This window comes from Dendrobium catenatum, unplaced genomic scaffold (assembly GCF_001605985.2).
Source record: "Dendrobium catenatum unplaced genomic scaffold, ASM160598v2 fragScaff_scaffold_542, whole genome shotgun sequence".
NCBI classification, from domain to species: domain Eukaryota; kingdom Viridiplantae; phylum Streptophyta; class Magnoliopsida; order Asparagales; family Orchidaceae; genus Dendrobium; species Dendrobium catenatum.
This window is the reverse complement of record NW_021319004.1, coordinates 3,093,342-3,113,677: the sequence shown is the minus strand read 5'-3', so window position 1 is coordinate 3,113,677 and position 20,336 is coordinate 3,093,342. Positions and strand designations below refer to the sequence as shown.

General features: G+C 33.3%; 2 protein-coding genes and 1 non-coding gene across 3 annotated transcripts; 2 read left to right on the top strand and 1 right to left on the bottom strand.

The window, feature by feature from the left end:
• Positions 1–1,128: 1,128 nt before the first annotated feature.
• LOC110108550 lies at positions 1,129–2,054 on the top strand. Its single transcript, XM_020839236.2, has 3 exons — positions 1,129–1,370; positions 1,459–1,577; positions 1,819–2,054. The coding sequence occupies exons 1-3, from the start codon at positions 1,221–1,223 to the stop codon at positions 1,877–1,879; spliced, it is 330 nt and encodes a 109-aa protein (XP_020694895.1). The 5' UTR covers positions 1,129–1,220; the 3' UTR covers positions 1,880–2,054.
• Positions 2,055–9,603: 7,549 nt separating this feature from the next.
• On the bottom strand, positions 9,604–10,823 carry LOC110108557. The gene is made up of 2 exons (XM_020839244.2): positions 10,738–10,823; positions 9,604–9,982 (listed from the first exon to the last, which is right to left on the bottom strand). Exons 1-2 carry the CDS (start codon positions 10,776–10,778, stop codon positions 9,748–9,750), a joined length of 276 nt encoding a protein of 91 aa, XP_020694903.1. The 5' UTR covers positions 10,779–10,823; the 3' UTR covers positions 9,604–9,747.
• A 1,555-nt stretch (positions 10,824–12,378) lies between these two features.
• On the top strand, positions 12,379–12,450 carry TRNAP-AGG. Its single transcript has one exon. It is a non-coding gene; the product is annotated as a tRNA-Pro (tRNA).
• The last annotated feature ends 7,886 nt before the right edge of the window (positions 12,451–20,336 follow it).

The window sequence follows — 20,336 nt, the reverse complement described above, 5'->3', positions numbered from 1 at the left end:
AAAATGACTGCATAATTAATGTTACAAGCATTTTAAAATATATTTGAGAATCTTAAGACTCATTGCCAAAGTAATATTTTGACATATACAATTTTCATATAGTGTATGGCAAAGTATTATATATCTAAAAATCAAGGAGGGAATATGATTTCATTTAGGATAATTTTCATAATTTTCTTATTATTTTCTAATTTAATTTCTAGAAAAACTCTGTATTACTCGGTATTGCTCGGTATTGTCCGGTATTTATCTTCACATAATGGTCTTTCTCATTATTGCTGAGCAAAATCGACAAATACCTAGCATCGAGCAATACCTAGCAATATCGGGTTGTCATGGATTTAAAAAACGCACGTGCGACATACCCACTATTCGCTGGGTCAGGTCCATGGTTTTGTTCCTACTACGTGGCGCGATCTCAGTGCCGGCTGAACGTAGCTCTACGTCCGTTCACCGGACCAAATAAAAGTTCCAATAATTGCATACTCAGAGCTCTTCCTAGACTTGCCCTTGATAAAAATGATAAAAAGTTGATTCATTGAAATATATTTTGATTAACAACTAAAAATAATTTAAATTTTATAAATCCCTAATCATCATTAAAGTGTACGAAGAAGTAATCATGAACATAATATTATGTATTAATATATAATAATAAAAAAAAATGATCATGAAAATAATAAATTATTAATAAAAAAATGAATTATTTTTTTATTTTAAATTGGTTAAATTATAATTGAATTATACAAATTTTCAAAATTATCATGATATATAATAAGATAAGAATTTTTATTAAATTTTGTTAATCAATTCAATACCTAGGCAGAGCCCACACATCTAGTCATAGTGCCTTCCACGAAACAAAGACCACTAAAATATAAGCCTAATCCGCCAAATCTTGACATAAATAAAGAAAAAGACGCTATAAACCTATTAAAAAATAGCAACAAGAAATCCTTACATAATTGCCTATAAAAATTTATTCCATATTAAATTCATTTTCATATAAACTTATATTAATGATGAAAGCATATCAATATCAAATTTAACATAAGAAGAAATTATAAGAGATATTTTATAATAATTATTATAATAAATTATTTTCAGAAAGGATTTCTGTACCTTCTCCTTACTAATTTATACCATCCCCTGTTTCAACCATATCTATCTCTCTCTCTCTCTGAACAAATTAACAAAAAAAAAGACCTTAGAATTATTTCATGGCGATCAGAATTTCATTTCTCACTAGAAGCATTCCAGAGAAGGCCAACAGAGCCAAGCCAAAAACCAGAGCTCCAACGCTTAGAAATGGCCATCTACAGCTTGAATCTGCAAAAAGTTCTTTGAAGAAATTCGCTAAACTGAACAAGGTGAGAGAGCTTCTTCTTAAACTAAAGCAAAATATTTTGGTTTCAGATCTGTAGTATGATATGATCAATCAAGTTTTCCAACGAGCAGGTATTTGAAGACAAGGAGAGTGGTGTAATCTGTTACAGAGATGAGAATGGAGAATTAGTCTGTGAGGGGTATGATGAAGGACCAAGATTTACTTGGCAAAACTCGCATGAAATCAAGAGGTAAAATATACAGAGAAATTAGAAAAATCATACTGTGTGTGGAAAAATTATTATGTGCGGACGCCGGATGCAGCACTATGTTCGGATGCAGCCGTATCCAGCGGCGGTACCGTGACCCGGTATAGTAAACGGGTGACGTGGTGCATTCTGATTGATCTCTAAATGACGTTTGATGTCCGCACAGAATAATTTTTCGTGTGTGTCTCATCTCTTCTTGTTATCTTGGCTTCATTTTTTGCAGGCAAGCTAGAAGATGCAGTGTGGAGAGGTCTAGGCTGGAACTCAATGAAATTATCAACTGAAGATCGTATAGTTATGGTGCTAATAAGGAGATTAACACTAAGTGGATGATTTGAAGTTGATCTTTTTTTTTTTTTTTCCAGTTTAAAGAAAGGGCGATGCTGATATGTATGATATTGTTTATATGAATATGATGACTATTTATTTATATCCATAAGATAAGAGGTTTCATGAGCATTTATTTATGCACAGCAGAATAAGTCTTTTCCTATTAAAAATGTTATAGTTGTTTTACATATGAATTCATTCTTTGTATGCTTTGAATTTAAGAAAATCAGAATCTTCTGCTGTGATGAGGGGCGCCTCTACCATAGCTGATAAGAGTTTGAACTTTGAAACTAAAAGCAACAGATTTAGTTTTTCAAATTTTTGTGAAGTGATTAGGTTTTATTTGGGAAGCTTTCTTTACTGATTCTTAAAGCATCTTTTAGTAGAAACTAAAAAGCTGCTTTAAGAAATTGTAAAAAAATCGTCCCAAATGAAATTTTAATGAAACTAGAAGGTACTGAATACTGGAAGTAAGACAATATTACAGTATAATATTACGACAGATAAGATTTTATGAACAAATTTAGTAATTTAGATTCACAAAAAGAATAATTGTAGGAGTCAGATGTGTTTCTTTAGGCCTAACTCCAGGACCACATAGAGGTGAAGGAGAAAGGGGTTGCCAAGATGACAAAGGTCTCATCATGATTAGCATTGGAAAAAATTAGTCTTTTACAAAATGGGAGATGATGGAGATGAAGATGAAGACCAAAGCTATGAGAATACACTTGAAAATTTGTTTCAATGTTAAAAAGGTGAAAAAAGCAAGATGTTGGAGTAGTATGATACAAGGCCATGAATGAATCCTTTCCATGATTTGCTTAGGTCTTGTATTTTCTAGTAAACTAGTGAAATTTTAGATTTTTTTTTCTATATTCTCTTTCTCTCACTTTTAAAACAATAATATTGAAAATAGACAGTAAAAATATTAATCAAGAAATGCACAAATTTACATATGAAAAATATTACAATAACAATAACAACATCAAGCCTTTATCCCACGTATTGTGTGAGTTTGGCTACATAAATCATTTTTCTCCATTGTGTTCTATTAAGAATCAAATTCTTATTTAATTCTAATAAAGAAAAATTATCATTTCGAATATTTTCTAACCAAGTCTTTTTAGGTCTACCTTTATTTTTCTTAACATATGCATAATCTAATACATATAATTTCTTAACTTGGTCATCGAAAGATCACCGTTTTATGTGACCAAACCATGTAAGGCAACTCTCTCAAATCTTATTTTCCACTGGAGCTACTCCAAACTTTTCACGTATATGCAAATTTTGTATCATGTCTCTAAGAGTGAAACCACTTATCCACCAGAGCATCCTTATCTCAACAACACTTAAGATAATATTATGCTTCTCTTTTAATGACCAACATTCTACACCATAAAGCATTGTAGGTCTCACCATCATCTTATAGAATTTTTCCTTAAGTTTGAGGGAGACTTCGATATCACACAACAAGCTCAATGTATTCCTCCACTTCAACCATTCAACTTGAATTCTACTAATAATATCTCTATCAATTACACCATCACAATGAATAATAATAATATAAATTTAAGTAAAAAATTTGGATACCTTCTGACCGAGCAAGCTCCGATCGGCCAAGAGGAAGAATGACGTGGAAGGAGCCGAGCAAGTCGATCGTCGTCAAAGCTGGAAAAGCTGGTCACTAAGAGAAGGAACATTGAAGGAGTCGAACGGTGAAGAACAAACTTCTTCGGATATGACACGAAGGAACGTCGTCGATGGTGGCGAACGTTGTTAAAGGAAGCGAGCAATTGGCCGTGAGAGGAGACATGACGGCTGCCAACAACACAGAAGTGTGGCTTCAGATGCGAGAGAAAGGAACATCCCAAGCGAAATTCGTCAAAGGAGCTCGTGGGAACAATCAAAATAGAACGTCAAGCTAATGAAAGAATTAACTGCTAGCCAATTTAGATAGTTTTTTTTTTCTTCGAATTTGCGGCAGAAAATTCATCTTAAATTTGCGACCTCAAATTTGCGTGTCAAATCCGTCGCAAATCCATCACAACATAAACAATGAAAATTTTCGTCGCAAATCCACCACAATTTCTGAGAAACTTTTTTCCATCGCATTGTCCGCCACAAATTTACCGCAAATTTTAAACTTTCCTGTAGTGACCGCACGATCTCACGTAACTCTTACGTGTGCCTGCCATCGCCGGTCCGCCCCAACCTGCATGTCCACCACACCCAGCACAAAATGCTTTAGGTAGCCAAATTAAGGTCGATGGAGAATGATATCAATATGGCACAAATAACAATTGTCTTTCCTTGATGACTCATCAATTAGAGTTATGTAAGACTCATAATAATTAATATGAGAGAATTTGACAACAAATTTATACTATCGGAAAAAAATAAATATATGTTACAAATTTTAAGAACAATGTTCATGTTTTTTAGAATAACCCAAGGCCTCAAAATGATTCTCAATTTTATCTCCTCTTGAGATCTTGAAAACTTTGGAAAGTTCAATCTATATGAATGAATTGCATAAAATCAAAGCAATTTTTAGCTCTAAGCAGTGGAGCGATGGGAAAGTTTTGATTTGCAAGCGAGTACTATTGACAAACTCTTCTAGTAAGAGCTTTTACTCAATTAAGGAGTATTATGGGCAAGTAAACTAGTTCTTCAGGTGAATGATCTTAATGAATGCCTAACATCATAAGTCATTTCATTAAGTTCATTAACTTAATATGAAGGGTTGAATTAGAATTAACATAGATAACTTGTACAGGAAAATCATCTATTATCGACGGAAAAATTTCCACCGGTAAAACCTGCAGGAAAAATTCTTTGGCGGCTTTTTTCGAAGGGAATTAATTTTGACGAAAATACGCCGCCGGAAAATAAGAAACTTCAAATTTTGTGAGTTCCAAGTTGTAAGAGTTTATATCAAATTGATAAGCTTGAACTACTTGAATATAATTAAAGATTTTCATATTAAAGATTTTCATAATAAGCATGATTAGTCTAACCAAAATAAAAATGTATAACAATTTCTTAGTCCTCTTGTCCCATACATAAGCTATGAAGGACAGAAGAACCAAAGTATCAAAACTCAATACCATCAAGGTCCCTCAAGTTGTAAGCATGCACTGATATATATGGTGCTGTTTTTTTTTTTTTTTTAAATAAAATTCATTAAAATGCCAACAAGAAATTACAAAATACAACACATACCTAGCAAAATAAAAGCGACCAAAAAACAATGCGAATTACTAGCAAAGAGTGGGCTCAGTCAACAGTCCAGGCTTCAAACGTCCAAGCCGTCCCGCACGGACCATCCAGAAATAAATGGTTTCCACCAGCTTAACGACCGGGACGTGAGCCCCGACCACATCATCGTCCTCATCCACGCGTAGCATCAAATCGCAATAAAGCCTAGCTTTCCAAAAGATAAACAGCAATACGAACAATACAAAAGCATTCCAAATCATCTATTACGACGACCACGCCCCCAAAACTTTCCCCGAGAGGCAACAGAGGAACGAACAAGGGAAAAGTCATTATCCGACTCAGAACATTCAGAATCAACTTCCTCTTCCGACGAACCAATCAACCAACTGTTCTGATTCCTAATTTCTTTGCCCGAAGACTTCCCCACCCAATCAGCCATCCGAAGTGTATCAACCTCTTTTACAGGAATCTCAACAACATGGTTAACAGTCTGAATCCCTTCCTCTACATTCAGCGACGGGCACGCATCCTCAATCCCACTCGGTTCCACTCCAGCAAGCATTTCATCCCCAGCACCACCTTCCGCATTATCTATCACCTTATCATCCCCAATAATATTCATATCATGAAGAGGTAAACTATCAGAAGTCTCAACATTCACATTTACATTATCAACTTCCGGCACCAAAGCAATACCCGAAGACTCCAAAATCACACCCTGCCTAACGCCCCCATCCAGCAACACGGGAACGAAAGGAATGGCATTTGCAGATAAAAGGGATTTATCTGCAACCAGTGGCACATCGTTACAATTATTTACATCTAACGAAATGACCAAATACTCCTGCGACAAACCAACATTATCAACAGATGGCAAATTCATCCCCACATATTCAGGAACATTTACCACAACTTCATTTACACCCTTAATGCCATTCTCACCACCTAAAGGAGCAATAATTTCCACAGGAACATCCGCAACAGAAGGAGGAACAGGAACAGGACCCGAAATACACTTACCAGAAATGTGTCCTAATTTTTTACAAATACCACAAAAATGAGGAAAATCGTCAAAGACCACCTCTTGAACATACCCTAATGAATCAGATCCTAACCAAACTTGCTTAGGATAATTTTTAGTAATATCAATTTCAACTAAAACACGGGCATTCGAAGGACGAGAGCCAACCGACGTCGCTTCGTCAATTTTCAGCGGTTTGCCAAATAACTCAGCCAGACCAAAAAGGATCCTCGGAGCAAAAAAATGCGGACGGAGGTGAGGAAAAGAGATCCATATCGGGATGATAGGCGACTCAACGCCGATATCCAAAGTCGGCGACCATTTCGTAAGTTTCATATAACAATTGAAAACCAAATAAGAACGGTGGCAAAAAATCCTACAGTAATCTAAATCCTTCTCCAATTTTATCAAAATATGGGTAGAATCCAGAACAGTAACTGAAACCTCGTCATTCAACTTTAGGTTAAAAAAATTTACGTATCGCATCGAGAGGAGGGCGCTTGCCCGGAAAGAAGCCAACCAAAGAAAACCTAAATGGTTCCGCTAAAGCCCTAATTTCTTCATCAGAAACCCACAAAGCAGGAAGACCACGAAAGGTAGAGTGCTTCAGATCAGGAAAAGAAGAAGAAGAACCAGCAAGAGCTTGAAGAAAAGACTTAGGGTGAGAAATCCCCCAAAAAAAGCCAGGATCTCTCAAAATAGACAAAGGCATACCAAAAATGCCGGAGAAAAGGAAAGAAAAACCATAGAGAAACAAGAGAAAAGAGTAGAGAACAACTTTCCTGAAGAGGCAGAGCGGAAAATCCCCCGCCGACGGCGGGAAAACGCCACCCAAGAGAAAACCCTAGGGTTTTCTCGAAGCGCAGCGCAACTTTGATCAAATGAAATAAATATGATAATCAATAATATATATGGTGCTTTGATATTAAGAAATGCATAAATTCTTAACACATTTCTATCGCTTCAGCTCTAATATTTATAACTTAAAAATATAAGCTTTATTTTTGTAACTTCACTATTTACTCTTTCATCATCTTTGACACGCCATAAAAAATTAACTTGATGAGGTAAGAATCTCAATGCACATTTAAAGTAGAAAGTCCAAAAATTAAATTCAGAAGCATCTAATCTCCGATTTTAACAAATTTATAATTAAATCGAATGCCTCAGTGAGACAAACTCACTATAGTGATCTGATTCAAGCCCAAATGAGCCGAAATCAAGCAATACAAGTATAATTGAAATTTTGGGATATTAATTAGATGACAAAACAATTTATAAATATTGCATGCTTATAATCAAATCAAGCATGTTGACAAGATGATTCTAATGAGGTCAAAATTATATAATTTTTTATATTATTGCAGCACCTAAAAGCGAAAAAATGATTAATAATTAAGAGAATCAATTTAAGCATGTAAGATGGTGAGTTTCAATTTTTGGTTATATAGTCACATCACTCTAAAAAAACTATCTATAATTTGCCCCCACTCACTATTTGAATGGGTTTGGGACCTTTGTTGGAGACTCAAGGAGCTCATAGGCTTGATTTAGTGGTCCAAGGATTAGATTTGGGAGATAGAGGTCAGAGGATTAAAATCGGCCAATAGTAGTCGAGTGACAATAGTTGTATGATAGTGGTTGTCGAAGGACAATAGTCGGGTGATGATGATCAAAAGATTGTGGTTTGGTGATGGTGGTCAAAAGATGATAGTCAAATGATGGTGATTGTAGCACTGTCGTCTAGCGTCGATGGTCGAAAATTCACAACCATGCTATAGTGGTTAAAGGATTGTAGTTAAGCTATGGTGGTCTGAGGATGATGATCTAATAACAGTTGTCGTCCTATGGCCTATTGGTGACGATTGGGTGGTGGTCCAATAATGATGATCAAATGATGATCCAATAATAGCAGTCGGGCTGTGGTACAACAACAACAATCAAATAATGGTCTTGTGGTGGAGCTCTGAGATTCTTAATGCCTTTGAGCTCACTTGATTCTCAAGCCAAGATCCAAGCTGCCCTTCATATCTCTTTGGGGTTATGTATAAATATTTTTAGGATTATGGATTGTAAATATAGCTAAAAACTAAAACACTCTATCAAATAGACCATATTGATTTCTTTAATCACATATTTTTCTTTCAGCATATAAGTGCCTTAATGATGTTGAAATTAAATGATTTTAGGCTTGTTAGATTCATCTCATTGAGATTCTCGATTTGATTTAAACATGAAATAATTGGAGATCGTTTGATTCTCAAATTAATGCCTTGAAGTTTTCTCTTACGTTTCATGTGCTTGATTTGGGCTCATTTGAAGTTAGATCACATCATTTTTGATGTCAAAATGTTTAATTTGACATATAAAAAGCATGCTAAAAAATGAGTTTGGGTGCTCCTAATTTAATTCAAGAAATTCTTAATTGAAATATATATCGAGATTCATACCTGATCATATCGATTGTTAATATGTCATTAAGAAAGAGTGAAAGTATAGCTTTGAAATCAATCACAAGACAAATATTCATCAATTATTGAGGGATGTTTACATGTTTACAGGAAAGTGCTACTATATATATAACTAAAAAACTCATAATCAATGTGCCTGGTCATCAAGTCCAAGCTTTTTTTTTAGCTTTTATTCTCTTGTTCTTCAAAGGGATAATAGAATTTCATAACAAATTTATACCTAAAGTTACATACATCGACTTAATTAAGTCTTATCACAATTATGAACTATGTGCAACAAGTCACCAAGCACTTAAACCAAATAGCCAAAAGTCACCAAAGAGATGTTCCATCAAAGTCACCTAAATCAAACTTATCAAAAAAATGTTTTCGCTAGAAGAGAAGATCAACTCATCTATAACTCCTCAACTAAAGTAATGAAACTAGCCAAAATAAACTTCTCTTCAAATGATCTCATCCTTTACCTTATTATTTATCAAGAGTTACCAAAATATTTGGACAATTATCAACAAGAAAGATTTAGAAATTTTTACATATATATTATTTTCATTATATTTTTAACAAATTGATTATGACAAACAAACATAAGAATTTATTGATTTATTATTTTGGATAGGATATTAAATATATACATTAAAATATTTAATTATATAACTGTTGTTTTCCTTTTAAATTAAGTTTCATGTCGATAGGTATTATGGAGGTTCATTTGATCCTTGATTAGAGTGTAAGTGAGCCAAGCCAACTTGTGAGCTAGCTCGGGTTCAGCTCAATAAACGGCTCGTGAGTGAAGCTTGAGCTAGCCCTAACTTAACTCATTAGCTCGCGTTCCGTTTCATTTAAAAAATATTAATATAAAATATGCTTAATATTGATTGGCATTCAGCACTGGCCTGACAAGCATACAAATAAATATGCTTTCCATCTTTAAGGAATCAGAACAAACAGATTCTTTGTTATTTAATAAATATTTTATTCCTTTTATTTAAAGTCAAATTATCGTTATATCCAAAATACATCCACTTGAAGCTAAGAAAGAGTACATATTTATACTCAGAGAATATTGAACATTAAGAAGTCACTTAGATCGCTAAATCTGCATATATTTCTATTTCTTGGAGGGGAGGAACTTAGCCCGGAGCATTGCTGGATCAACTTCCACTTTGCTGATTCTGTTCTCCGGCATCCAATTTCCTGTCTTTGGATCTCTCATCCAGTAATTTGTGTGCTCTTTCTCTTCTGCGGCGGAGCCCAGAATTGCCTCCGCCGCTAATTTTATCGGGGTTGATGTCGCCTCTGTCGTACATGACCTTTCCGCCGCAACAACATTATAAGCTCGAATGCTACAACAACAACAACAACATCTATAACATTTATCTTTTTAAACATCATCATTACCGTTAATGTTATATATAATCTCATACATTTTAAAGACAATTCTATCATTCATATGATGTTGAGCTATAGCTACAAAGATAGCTAATAATGCATGTTTTGTGAGGGTCGATCTCATAAAAGGTGAACATTTATAAAATTCTAAAATGTCTTTACAAATCTTCTTTTATGATGCAACTCATTTTGGTCTGTTGGTTGAAAACTTTAGCTACAAATCAAGGGATATTAGATTTGAGTCTTGTGTATATGATGTGTGTATGAATTTACTTAACTGACTTAAATGTCAAAAAAAAAAATTCTTATTTTATGCTTTTTGTTCTTCTTTTTCCATCTCAATGTTTGAAAATACAACCCATTGAAAATTTCATCATTTAAAATGGATGAGAAAATAATATATTTGATTGTTCATGATATGCATAGCAAATTTAACTATTTTGATCGAAGATATACATTGATAAATTGGGTTTTCAAAATATGTTCCTGCATGCCATTAGATATGGATTTCTTCTTTTAAAAGATAAAATCTTACAGAAAACTAATGAAAAATGATTCATAAATTGTTTTTGCTAAACCCTAAAGAGAATATGAATAAAAAAATTTCATATTTTAAATTAAATGATCATGGAATAATTATATTCTTCTGTTACAAAAGAAGAAGAAAAATACAAAAGTAAAGATACATTAGAAGAAGATATCTACTGACCTTTTGGGAAGCAAAGAGTTGCTGATGAAAATCCTATTCATCGCTATGAATACGCTGGATTTGCAGAAGAAGAAGATGATGAAGAAGAAACGAGCGAGAAATCTGAAGAAGAAGAAGAAGAAGAAACAGAAGAATAAGAAAAAGAAGAAACAGACGAGAAATTTGATGATTTTGTTGGACTTGTGAGGTATTTATAGCGGAGATCAGTCAGTCAACAACCGAGTCAACCGAATCAATCGATAATATTTTCTGGGGAGTTTGTTTCTGGGAGCAATCACAACAGTTTGGAATCATTATCTGATTCAAATTCCAGAACCAATAATGTTCGGCTCTTTATTTCTCCTTTTTATTATAACATTTATTATTATTCTTATTATTAATTGTATATACCTTCCCCAAATAATTTCCTATTGAGAATCGCTGCATGGTTTCTAAATTTAGAACAAATAAAACAATGCAATTTTTTTTTTTTAATTTTTTTTTTAAAGAAGATAGATATGGTATTTTGGTTGTTTTTTAAGTAAAAAATAAATATCATGTTAATGGCGTGGATTTTATCCTGATCTATCCCAACATGCTTTCTGCTTTTGATAGATGCTTATAATTTAAATCCTAAAATCACGTTATTAAATTCACCAGTTAATTTAAAAAAAACAAAAAAAAAAAACTTTTTGATTCTTTTCATAATTGCAATGAGGCAGCTCAAATTAATTTAGGGGAATTTATATAATTACCACTTTATATCATGCAATTTATGTATCTAACATCGAAAATTTTAATATTTTACAGCTATCACCTATAGATCAAATATGAGTGCAAAAGATGAAAAATTAAAGTTTATTGGTAGGAATGAAATATATGAATGAGATATTTGATATTAAAGTTATTTATGAGTGGTAGATATGAAATTTTAAAGTTTTAAAATATGTAAATAGTATGATATAATATAGTATGTTTGTAAATACTCCATTATTTTATTATATATTATAATAACTGAAAACTATAGAGTATATTGATTTGTTGATTAAAAGAATTTGATTTTGGTCTTACTGTATATGTAGTAGTTAACAAAATATATTTACATATTAAATGCTTTATTTTTATGATAAATTTGAAATTTTTAATAAAAAAGTTTAATTACTGATACAATAACGGTCAATTTTAAACTTTTTTTGTTGAGAAGTCCTTTAAAGAACATATTTTTTAATTTTTATTTTTTCTTTAACAGGAAAGTTGAGTGATGTCTGATAAGTGCTGAAATATAATTTTATGCAAATATATTTTAATTTTTTAATTTTAATAATTTTTATCAACTAGCAGATATAAATTATAGAAAAAATAACTTTTTAAATTAGAGAAAATTTTGGATTAGAATATTCTGATCAAAATTGAGATATAAATAGGTTCTAAAAATTTTAAAATTATTTTTATACTATAATATTTGAAATCATTAGTATTTATATTTTATTTATTGTAAAATAAATATGAAGAAATTGTTTTTATTCTGATTAATTAGGATATTCTCATCAATCGGTTTGCCTATGAGGCTATGACTCATCAATACCTTCCCGTTTTAAGCTGGCTAGTAATAATAAAAGTATTTTATAATAAGTAAATTATTATTTAAATTCTGTCACATTCGGGCATTTGGTCTAGTGGTATGATTCTCGCTTAGGGTGCGAGAGGTCCCGAGTTCAATTCTCGGAATGCCCCTGTTTTCATTTTTAATAAAATTATTGGGATTTAATTTACACACCAATATTTAAATTTTTACTTTATCTTATATAGTCCTTAAATCACTCTAAAATATTATTCTTATCATTTTATTTAAATTGAAATGCATATTTTGATTATTTTCATATATTATTAATAATATTCTCATTCTCATATTTAAAATAGTATTTAAAAATTAATTAAAATCATTCAGCTCAACTCATCTTGATTTATTTTAGAGTTTTAATTACCAATCAAAAAGCTTACAATTACTTGTTCTGTATGAGTTTTGATTACGAATTAAGAGGCTTGGGATTATTCTTTACGATTCATCTTGATCTATTGGTTGAGAATTTTAATTACTAATCAAAAGGCTTGAGATTAATTATTCTGTATGGGATGTGTACTGTGGCTCGATATAAAACTTATCTTGATTAATTTAAATATCTCAAACATTATTAATTAGGGCTTCATTTGGGTTGACTTTCTTAATTTTTGTACTAAAAATTATTTTAAGAAGAAATAAGAAAGCCATCAAACAAAGCCTAAATCCCCTTGAAACCAAACTAAATACCCCCGCGATTGTTTCAGAAAGTTCGAATTTTTATATTGCTCGTCTTCTTTGGAATCTGATTCCCGTCGGAAAGGAGGTATTTTTTCCAGTTTCTTTGTTTTTTTTCTTTTAATGTTGAACTTATCGGATTGCTAAGCTGTTTCTAAAGCAGGGAGGAATTATATCACGATTTTTTTATGTTAAATGTTTTGTTTATCGGAATCAATTAACTATTACTAAAGCAGGGAGGGTATTATTTCACATTTATTCTTTTATGTTAAAACTTTTATCTCATCGGAATCGCTAAAGCTGTTTCTAAAGCAGGGAAGAGTTATTTCACGTTTTTTTTTTCTTTATGTTAAATCTTCATGTTATCAGAATCGCTGTGTTTATAAAGAATGGAGGTATTATTTCACGTTTTTTCTTCTGTTAAATCTTTTTAGCGGAATCGCTCTACTGTTTCTGAAGCAGATTGATTCCTAAATTCGTTTCTCTGTTTTGCCAGTTTTGACGACTAATTTGTGCTTTGCTTTCAGTATGGATTTGATAGGTAGTACTTATTGAGAAGTAAATCATGCAGTGAACATAAATAAAGAAAGAAAAAATATAGTGGAAAAGAAAGTGTTATGAAATTCTTAGGACGAAGCTTGAGCTTCTTGAGGGAGGGAGGGAAAGAGAGAGAGAGAGAGAGGCTCAAGTATGTTAATCTAAAAAATTTATAAATAGACATTCATTCTTCATATGAGGGGAGGAGAGAGAAGAGAAGAGCTCTTAGACTTTAAGAATCTTGGAGTTCCAACCCAACATCACAATCGACGAATCTACACCATCAGACCATTGCTGCTGGATTTCTGCCCAACCATCACCGTTGGACCTCCATCTTGATGCCACTGTCGGGCCTTACTCTTACCACTATCGCCTACCGACTATAGCCATTCGGACCACCATCGCTTGTCAAGTACAGTCATTCCGACCACTGTCATCTGACTATGATCCTTCCAACCTTCTTCGTCCGTCAAGTACGATCCTTTTGACTACTGTCACCTGACTAGGGTCCTTCTGACCATTGTCGTACGCGACTACAATCCATTTGACCTTTGTCTCCCAAATATAGTCCTACCAATCAAATAAACATGTTATCACTCTCTTGAGAACAACTCTTATAACATTGAATTCCTTCAGCCTCAATCATGTAAAAAAAAATAGGATACTAAATTCTAAATGAAACCTAAATCTTCAAAAACTTATTATTGGAGGTCGGAGTCCTTAACACTCACTACCAGAATACTGTTATTTTACTACCACAAAAATCATCACATTCAGCGAAAAATCTCATCGCAAACATATTTGTGGCAGCAAGACTAGTTGTAAAGCAGACCACTAATATTCTCATCCCAAATATTTTGGGACCGATTAATACCTATAGAAGAACTTTTTGATCCAAATTCGTTACAAAAAATCTACTGCAACGGATAACAAATTCTAGCAACATATATACAATTCAAAATAATTTCAGCAGCCACACAATTCAGAAGATTACAAAACCATTCAAATCTTAAACATGATTACAATCAGATTATAACAGCTTAAACCTCAAACAAAAGATATAAGTTGAGCACAAGATTTAATACGCAAGAAGGATAAAAAATAGTTTAGTTATAATAATTGCTTTCATTAGTAATAAATGCAAAGAACTTCAGAGGACTTAAATACTACTCATCACCATCATATTTATTATGATCATCACCATCATCATCACTATAATCAACATAATCGTCGTCGTCATCATCATCATCATCATCATTAGCATTGTCCAGAGCTTCACTCAGTTTTTTTGATATACTCATCCTCCTTATGTGTAACTGATTTTATTTGATGCTGAGTCCCTTTGATCTCCAAGAGTTTGATGGCATTAGCTTCTATTCTTAGAGTGTCCTCTAATGTAACAACCCAAAAATTTGAAAAGTGTTTTGAATTCTGTTTGAATTAGAGCATTTTGGTGCTATCCGTTGAAGTGCTAGGCTTGAGAGCACAGCGACGTCAGAAATCACCGCCGTAGTGCTTGAGTCTCTGTCCTACAGTTATTATGAATTTAACATTTTGGCACTAGGTCAAAGCAAAACAACGCTGGGCCACTAACAACTTTTTTTAATATATATTTTCTCTAATTACCCTACCATCCTCACCCTTCCCCTCACTTCGTTGCTTGGCCAAGAACATACGGACGAAGGAAAGGAAGAGAAGGGAGAGGAGGTGGAGAGAAAGATGAGAAAGAGAAGAAGAGGATAGAAGAAAGAGAGAGAAAGCGGGTTTTGGTCATTTTTGTTTGTCGTTCTTGTTACAAAAATTGTTCTTTTCATAGTGATGACTAAGCTCTTACTACTATTTTCGATAATTTTTATTTATATGGATTTTTCTCTTCTAAGTCTAACAAAAATATATTGTCTCCTTATTTCATAAGCTTTGATTGCATAACTTCTAATATATTATATATTTGATCATTTTGAACAACCTAATATGATTATATTGTATTTTTACCAGTTAAATATATGTATAGAAATTTCTATGTGTAAGGAGTAGGAAAAAGTATACTAAAAATAGGTTGAAAAAGTAATGTAGTGTGATTTAATAGGATAATTAATGTAATTAATATATATTGAATTAATGTACTAAACTGATATTGATTTGATAGAAATGATGTTCTAATTGATATCGAATATATATGATATGGTAACCCCACGTAATGTCTTCAAGATCCATTGATTCACTTATAAGAGTTATAAGGAGCTGGAGACTGATTGAGAGTCATCAGAAGCTAGGGCGACTGATCCACGTGATTTATTAATTGAGAGTTGTAAGGATTTTATTGATTGAGAGTTATTAAAGGCGACTTATGCGAGAGTCATAAGTATATGAACATGATATAAGATAACCTCATTTGATTATCTGATATAAATGATATTGTCATGATTGCTGATAATGGCTAGTGTTATTGATATTGTTATCAATATCGTTACTACTTACTATTATTGATTTCAGATACTGTACTAATATAGATATTGGTTGATGCTACTGATTTTTTATTACAGTTATTGATGTTGTATATATAATGGTACTATTGTTATAACTGATATACTGATATGTATAATTGATAGACTGACGTGAAAGATTGAAGGATAAGATTTAATGAAATTGAGTGAATGATAAAGGCATAGTTTTCTTACACGATTTAAAACATACTTTTTTTTTTTTCAGTGGTTTTTAAACCGCTACTACTAAAGGTTGTGCCTTTATTTATTTATTTATTTTTGAATGGAAAAGAAGAAGAAAAAAACAATTACTAAGGGTCATTTGGGCCCCCTTTTTTATTGTATCTAGGCAAAGGGCGAGTCGATGCGACGGCGATACAGGTAGACTAGCAGACGCGATAGGCGAGCAAGCAACGCGGGCAAACGTGACTCGATACAATGCGTTCAACGCGGGCACACAACGCTGGCAGCCGCGGCTATTTCGATTTTTAAAAAGGGTCAGTTTGTTGTACCCAAACCGACCCATTCACAAACGGGTTGACCCTAACCCAAAATTTTCGGGTCAGATATTAGTCGAATTTTTTAGATTGAGTCAAATATTGACACTCCTAAATAAGAGTCACAAGTAGTAGTCTATTATGTCCAAATTTGAAGATACAAAATTGCACTTCCATCTACCATTCGAAAAAAAAAAAAAAAACTTGATGAGCAATCTTTATAAGTCACTGTTACATAACAAAAACTAATTGATTGAAGGAATTGAAAGAGCGGAAATGAAAAGAAATTTTTAATAGAAATGGTGAAGAAATTTACTTGAGATTGCTCTACACCCATTTGTAATATTTTTTTTTTAAAGTAGCAAAAAAAAAAATAACGTTCAAAAATTGTCTCAAACAAAATCTTAGAATGTCTTACCTCTTCATTCCAGAAGGCGAAAGCCGTTAAGAAGGTTTATAAATTGGCTAAAGAATCTAAAAGGTACTAACCTGATATCATGAAGGGCCTAACTAAAGAGTATTTTATCCATAACAAACGCAAACAAATCCTATAAGCCATATTAATTCAACAATTGTGGCATTTCCTTTTGCTGTATGATAGGGGTGTTAATTTCGGGTCACGGGTCGGGTTCGGGTCAAATCCGGAACTAACCAGGGTTCAATCGGGTCGACCCTAACCCAACCCGGGTAGGCAAACGGGTTGAAAACACGGACTCGGATCCGACCCTTCGGGTTGTCGGGTTGACCCAACACGAGGCGCGCGGCGGACGCGGGTGCTCGGCGGGATCGCGGATAGCATGTCTTTCCAGTTTTTTTTTTTTTTTTTTGTTTAATTTGAAGCGTTGCATCCCTTGGTGTTTTCATATGTATCTTTTTGTTAGTTGTAAGAGGAGAATGGTGCACGAGTGAAGCGAGGCAAAAAGAGAGTGAGATAGAATTGAGAAATGTGCAATTTCTTCTAATTTTCATGATAAAATTTTTGATATGGTGTGACCTAAAGATTTTTTTTTCACCTTAAATCCAATGTTTTGTCTGGTGGATCATGGAGGAAGCTTAAGTTTGAGAGAGAGAGAGCAAAAATTGGGCGGAAATCTTTATTGATTGGCTTCTCTACAATGTCTATTACAACCTCTCTACTTATAGAATAAAGAAACAACTATGATAAAATGAACCTAAGTACCAGCATAACCTACAAAATTCACAAAGGCATGGAATAAACAGAAAGAGAGTAGTGCCTAGAGTCAGAAACACAATCAAAAGAATTCGGGGATATTTTGACTTAGAATGTATACGAGATTTCCATAATGACTTACTTTCTTTATACTAAATCATGAGTAATGATCTAAAAAATTTAGCTCATCAGCTATATAATTTTACCTTTTATATACGTTATTGTGCGTAAATTTATACTTAAACATGTTCAAAATAAACAAAAAAAATTAGTCCAAGAGACTTTATTTATACTAAAATCATTAGTAATGCTCTAAAAAATTTAGCTCATCAGCTATATAATTTCATCTTTTATATACGATATTGTGCGTAAATTTATACTTTAAACATGTTCAAAATAAACAAAAAAAAATTAGCCCAAGAGATAGCTCATTACACCATTTGGAGCCCTACACATAGTTTCCAACTAAAACTTCAAAAGGCTACCGTAGAAGTTAGCATTATCATTGAGTCAAGCCAATGCATGAGCTAGCTCAAGTCAGACTCAATAAAGGGCTCGTGAGCCGAGCTCAACAAGATAACGAATCAAATTTAAGCCAATCTCGACTCATCTCGCTAACTTATGAGCCAGCTCGCTTCAAAATTATTACTATAAAATACATTTAAGGTATATTATTAATACATGACTATTGAGCAGTTGATGAATTTTATCTTTCTCCTATTAATAAAAATTCAAATATATCAACAATTAATATATTATATTCCACATGCTTCTATCTTATCCAATATTTAATTTATTTCTCCCATTTGGAAAAAAAATAATTCATTTTTTAGTATATATCATTTCTAATAAAAGTATAAAACTAATTCACATGACGTGTCATATAAAGATCTTCTATGCCAACCGTCACGTCAACTTTATCACAAGCAGCAAATAAAAATATCTGAAACTCAAAGAATTAAAGATTTTTTTCCCCCGAGAAAATTAAAGATTTTCTCCATTAAAAAAAATGATTGAAAATTTCAATAAATCATTTAGTTAAGGCAAGTTGCAAGATACTATTATCTAGCTTGATCTCTGAGCTGGCATCCTCCAATCAAAAATTTGGGCCTTTCGTCATGTAGTGACTCTGTACAGGACCAATTGGGCCCATTGTGAGCATTTACAATTGCCGGTCATTGGTGGGCCCATAACTTTTTACTTTTACATGCGATTAGTGATTGGTGATTAAATTAATGGATTGTACTGTTAAGTTTGTTGCTTACAATGAATTTATTGCTGATTGTAGCTATCAACGAGATTATTGTTCAATTATTATGTGATTTTGCGTAATCGAAATCATCAAGTAGTAATACGGCATCTTGCATTCTTATCTTCGTAATCGAAAGCATCAAGTAGTAACACGGCATCTTGCATTTTTATCCAATTGCAGTACTTCGCTATATATATTATTCTTATTAGGGGTGTCAATTCGGGTCAATAAATCGGGTTCGAATTGAACTAGATTTGATCCGGGCATAAACGGGTTAACACTAATCAGACCTGTTTTTACAAACGGGTTAGGATTGTTAACCCGAACCCGAGTTGTGCAAGTTTCAGGTTGACACGACCCAGCCCGCATACCAGAAGGGTCAGGCGAGGCCAGCCAGCACGAGCACACCGGCTCGGCCAGTAAGGCGACATGTTAGTAGGCGGCATGCAAGGCTAGCACAGGTGATGCGGTGCCGGACCTGGGCGGCTCAGGTGGCATGGCGAAGAGTGGAGGCACGGAGTTGCTGAAGTCGGAACAGGAAAGCTGGAGAGGCTCTCGCGACTCATGAGAGATGCTGCATGGGCCACACGAATGATTGACGCGCTTGCGACTAACGCAACAATGACTGGACGAAGGACAGCTGATTGACGTGGGACATGACGTGATGACAGACAAATGGCAACTTGACTTAGTGCCAGTTCATGTTCCCGGGTCAAACCTGGTTAGTTTGGGGTTTCCGGGTAAATCCAAATTCGACTCGATTTTACAAATAGGTTGAAATTCTGAATCCTAACCTAACCTGTTTCTCAAATGGATTGACCCTAACCTGAAATTTTCATATCATATTTTTTTGGTCGTGCCAAATATTGACATCCCTAATTCTTACAAAAAAAGTTAATGTTTTTTCTTTGATATTATTGGAGCAAGTGTTTTATGGAGAAATTATTATACGCGGAGTCCGCACATAAAGTTGCGGTTTGAGTCGATTTTGATGTCGTTGGGTTCGTATTCCGAGATGCTCAGTTGATTATAAGTTTGCTAAAATCAGAGTTTAGATGGTCCCAATTTTAATTTCGAAAGTTTCCAACTTAATTTTGCCTCAAGATTCATGCCCCGTCATGAAAATTTTTTGGTGATGTATCAAATGCATAAGAAGTTTTAAATATATACATATTCATTCAATTGATGGAAACACAAAAATTTATATTAGGATGCCCTAATAAATCATAATCGTGAATTTTAAAGTTTTTTCAAATTATTTTGAGATAAAAGTAACACAAAAATAATTTGTATTACACTCATCTAAAAGTGATCTAAGGGCTTAAAGCCCATCTTGATAAAAAAACTGTCACGATACTATGACATAACTTTATTTTTTTCACTG

Coding starts and splice junctions, on each gene's coding strand:
- LOC110108557 (XM_020839244.2), bottom strand. CDS start 10,778: ATGAATAGGATTTTCATCAGCAACTCTTTGCTTCCCAAAAG. Junction 9,983..10,737: donor AACTCTTTGCTTCCCAAAAG/GTCAGTAGATAT, acceptor TTGTTGTTGTAG/CATTCGAGCTTATAATGTTG.
- LOC110108550 (XM_020839236.2), top strand. CDS start 1,221: ATGGCGATCAGAATTTCATTTCTCACTAGAAGCATTCCAGAGAAGGCC. Junction 1,371..1,458: donor AATTCGCTAAACTGAACAAG/GTGAGAGAGCTT, acceptor TCCAACGAGCAG/GTATTTGAAGACAAGGAGAG. Junction 1,578..1,818: donor AACTCGCATGAAATCAAGAG/GTAAAATATACA, acceptor CATTTTTTGCAG/GCAAGCTAGAAGATGCAGTG.